General features: G+C 36.0%; 1 protein-coding gene across 1 annotated transcript; it reads right to left on the bottom strand.

Moving 5' to 3' along the window:
* Positions 1–2,220: 2,220 nt before the first annotated feature.
* On the bottom strand, positions 2,221–3,380 carry LOC118912081 (olfactory receptor 51L1-like). The gene is made up of 2 exons (XM_036884866.2): positions 2,483–3,380; positions 2,221–2,273 (listed from the first exon to the last, which is right to left on the bottom strand). Exons 1-2 carry the CDS (start codon positions 3,378–3,380, stop codon positions 2,221–2,223), a joined length of 951 nt encoding a protein of 316 aa, XP_036740761.2.
* Positions 3,381–3,597: the final 217 nt, after the last annotated feature.

The following is a 3,597-nucleotide window of genomic DNA, read 5'->3' as shown; positions in this document are numbered from 1 at the left end:
ATTAAGCTCTTTTAAGTTATATGTATTGCAAATGTTTTCTCCCATTTTTTGGGTTACCTGTTCACTTTTTTGATAGCATTAGTTGATACACAAGTGTTTTAATTTGTATGTTCAATTTACTCGTTTATTTTTTTGTTTCTTGTGCTTCCGGTGTCCTATCCAACCGTGAACTATTTCTAGCACTGAACATGCAGAAATAAACAAAAGCAAGTGCCTCTGTACTTCTGAAGTTACATACACAAGTTTGAAAAATGGTTTCATTGTTAGCCATATGTCAGTATGCCTAATGTACTAATGATTGTTACTGGAGACGGGTCCTCATTCTCCTTGTGAGAAAGAATTCAAGACTGGAGGCAGGAAAAATGTTGATCATTAAGAGTTTGTTTGGATATTTAGAGTTCAAAAAAAGATAAGAGTACACCCTGCAAAGTTGGGGCTGGTGCAGAACCAGAGGGGGATCACACAGGGAACAACAGGAGTCTTTTTTATATGAAGGGAGATGAATATTCATTAGGTGGGGTTAGGTTTCAAAGGAAATAGGTAGAGTCTTTCTGGAGTTCAGGCCTTCTCCACCCTCATATCGGGCAGAGGGACTTTTGAGTTTATTTGGTCCCCAATGGAACTGTCATGGCATAGGAAAGTGTGATATTTTTACTATGTTAAGGACAGAGGGATGTGATTTTTACTATGTTAATGAATTTGATGGTGAACATTAGTTCAGTTTCTTTTCCATATAGGAACTAGCCAGTTTGGGCCAGTTTGTTTTCTATAATCTCACTCTACATTCCACAGAACAGCTTGCATAGAATGTGTGGAATGTAAGCAGGCATCCTACCGAAGTCCTCCTCCTTCTCCCTGCTTATGGCTGGCTATTTGCCTTCTAAAACAACGATCTCAAAAAGTGCTTTCAGATTTTTTAATTCTAGAGTATAAAATTTCTAAATCACTATTTTCTAGAATTATTTTCATTATTTCCTTCCATCTACTTTTATCTGTCTTTGTTCCTTCTCCAACTGTAACATCTTGAAAATGTGGTTATTATATGTTAATTTCCACTTTTAAAAAAGTTTAAGGTGCTTACAAGACCATGTTTTTAACTGGGAAACACATCTGAATTATAGCCATATATCATCATATGTAAATTTCAGTTTCATTAAACATTAATTGAACTTTGGTTTTCCAAATATTTTTTTTTAATTGTATGAGGAATTTTATTTTAAGTAGATACATAGAAAAAAACATACCTGGCTTGGGCACTGACTGAAAGAGTGTAATGAAGATTTGGTTATAGTTTGAGCATGTTTTTGTGTAAAGAGAGTAAACTTTGTAATGGAGAAACAGGTATGGCAATCATAGTTCTATGCTAAAGAACTAATTGTACTCTAAGACTTAATATCCTGTTCTATAAATTGAGTATGATAAACCATATCTGTTTTTTGGCCATATTTAAACAAGGTAACAAATTCAAAGCACTTAGCAAAGTGTGCTACTATATAATAAGCAGTTAGAAAAATGCAATTTTGGCTTTTCCTAAATCTCCTTTATACCTAGCAAACCATGTTTCTTTGTCTTTGGGGCTAGGTAATCTAATACAGCCTAAGCATTTAATAAGTGAGGACGGAAAAGCACTATGTAAAAGAGGAAGTTATAGCACCATTACAGAAAGAGATCTCTGCCAAGATCTGGATGAATCTCAGATATCACAAGCTTGACCCTGATCAGACCAACTCCAAGGTATTTGTTGATTTCTTAGGTGAACCCAGATACCATGTTCATTAATAGCCAGCAAAAAGACAAGGTTCCTTTGCTATTGGTACTTAATTCCAACATATTTTCCTAATTGAATTTAATATAACATTAATAAAGTGGTGATTTTGCCTATTTTATTCACATTGCACTGTCCCAGTGTTTTTTATGTGTCTGGAGCTAGTAAAAGAAATTCATCTGTTGAATGAATGATAGTAATTTTCATAATACAAATTTAGTGGATAGTGACTTTGTTTCTCCTTCCTTTAGAGATCTTGCAGCCAAGTTGACAGAGAACATTTCATACTTGAAAAGAGACATATGTCAAGTTCATATTTAATCAAATTAAGGAAGGGTTTTAACTATTGCTATGAGATTTAGAGTAGTATTTTATCAGTTGTGGGTATCTTTGTTTAGAACCAGATTAATACAAAAAGTTTTGTTAGAGTATTGACGTTTGGAGAATTACTGATTCTATAGCACAGAGTGTATAGTATTAGATATTATCTTTTTTAGCATAGCTTTTTCTTTTTCCTTCCCAGATTTTATTGGGTCATATATATGCAGATTTAATGGATAAATATATTTTCTTGACCTGAACGTTTCTTTATATTTTGTTGTTTAGTAGAGGTACTGTATACTGAAAGTAGGTCTCAGAATCAATAATGGATAACTCTAAGCCCTAATCAAGATACATTTTTCAGTATTTTCCTGGAAATATCCAGGAAATGAGTGCGTATTTCACGGGCCTTGATGCAGTAGACAATGGGATTGAGCACAGGAGGCAACAGCAAGTAGACATAGCCCATGATAATATGAACCACATGTGGGACACATTTTCCAAAGCGGTGAATTATAGACACTCCCAACATGGGGATGTAAACCAGTAACACGGCACAGATATGGGAAACACAGGTGTTAAGGGCCTTAACTCTTTCTTCCGGGGAGGCAATACCCAGGACTGTGGTCAGAATCTTCACATAGGAGAGCAGGATAAGCACAGAATCAACTCCAAATGTTATGATAATAACAGTGAGTCCTAAGAAGCTGCTAACAAGATGGTCAGAGCAGGAAAGCTTAATAATATCTGGGTGTAGGCAGTAGGAATGGGAAAGCACATTGGCCTCACAAAATTTGAGTTGCTTAACGAGGACAGGAGCTGGGATGAGGACAATGATGGCCCGCAACACAAACCCTACAGACATTTTCATAATGGTAGAACTGTTCAGGATGGCAGTGTATCGGAGAGGATTGGATATGGCTACATAGCGGTCAAAAGCCATAGACAGTAGAATACCTGACTCCATCATGGAGAAGATGTGGATAAAATACATCTGGGCAAGGCATGCATCAAAGTCTATTTCACGAGCATTGAACCAGAAAAGCCTGAGTATTGTAGGTAATGTGGTGGCACAGAGGCCCAGGTCACTGATTGCCAGCATGGAAAGAAAGAAGTACATAGGTGCATGGAGTGATTGTTCCATCCAGATTACTATCATTATGGTGCTGTTGCCCATAATGTCAATTAGATATAAAACACAGAAGAGGATAGAAATCTGAGTATGGTAAGCTTCTAAGCCAGAGAACCCGGAAAGCAGCAAGGGTTTGAAATCACTGCTGTTGAAAACTCTCATGATAGATGTGTTCAAGTACTACATCTTCATCCTTAGAATGACAAAAAAGAGGCTGTTATTTTATCATCATGATTATCATAAAAAACCTTTACCTTCTTTTCCCCCCATTTGTTCTGTATGCCTTATCCTGATTTGCAATCAATTTATAATCACACCTGTACAATCTATCATCAAAGGGTCTCTTGATTCTAGATATAAGTATTGATTTTAAAAACAT

The sequence above is a fragment of the Manis pentadactyla genome, chromosome 9 (genome assembly GCF_030020395.1).
Source record: "Manis pentadactyla isolate mManPen7 chromosome 9, mManPen7.hap1, whole genome shotgun sequence".
Classification (NCBI taxonomy): domain Eukaryota; kingdom Metazoa; phylum Chordata; class Mammalia; order Pholidota; family Manidae; genus Manis; species Manis pentadactyla.
Note: the sequence above shows the minus strand (reverse complement) of the source record. Positions and strands in the feature narration are given on the sequence as shown.

What these genes read in the sequence shown, in the direction of transcription:
- LOC118912081 (XM_036884866.2), bottom strand. Translation starts at nt 3,380, where the DNA reads ATGAGAGTTTTCAACAGCAGTGATTTCAAACCCTTGCTGCTTTCCGGG. An exon ending in CATCAAGGCCCGTGAAATAC is followed by an intron (nt 2,274 to 2,482) that starts GCACTCATTTCC and finishes GGAAGGAAAAAG; the next exon opens with AAAAAGCTATGCTAAAAAAG.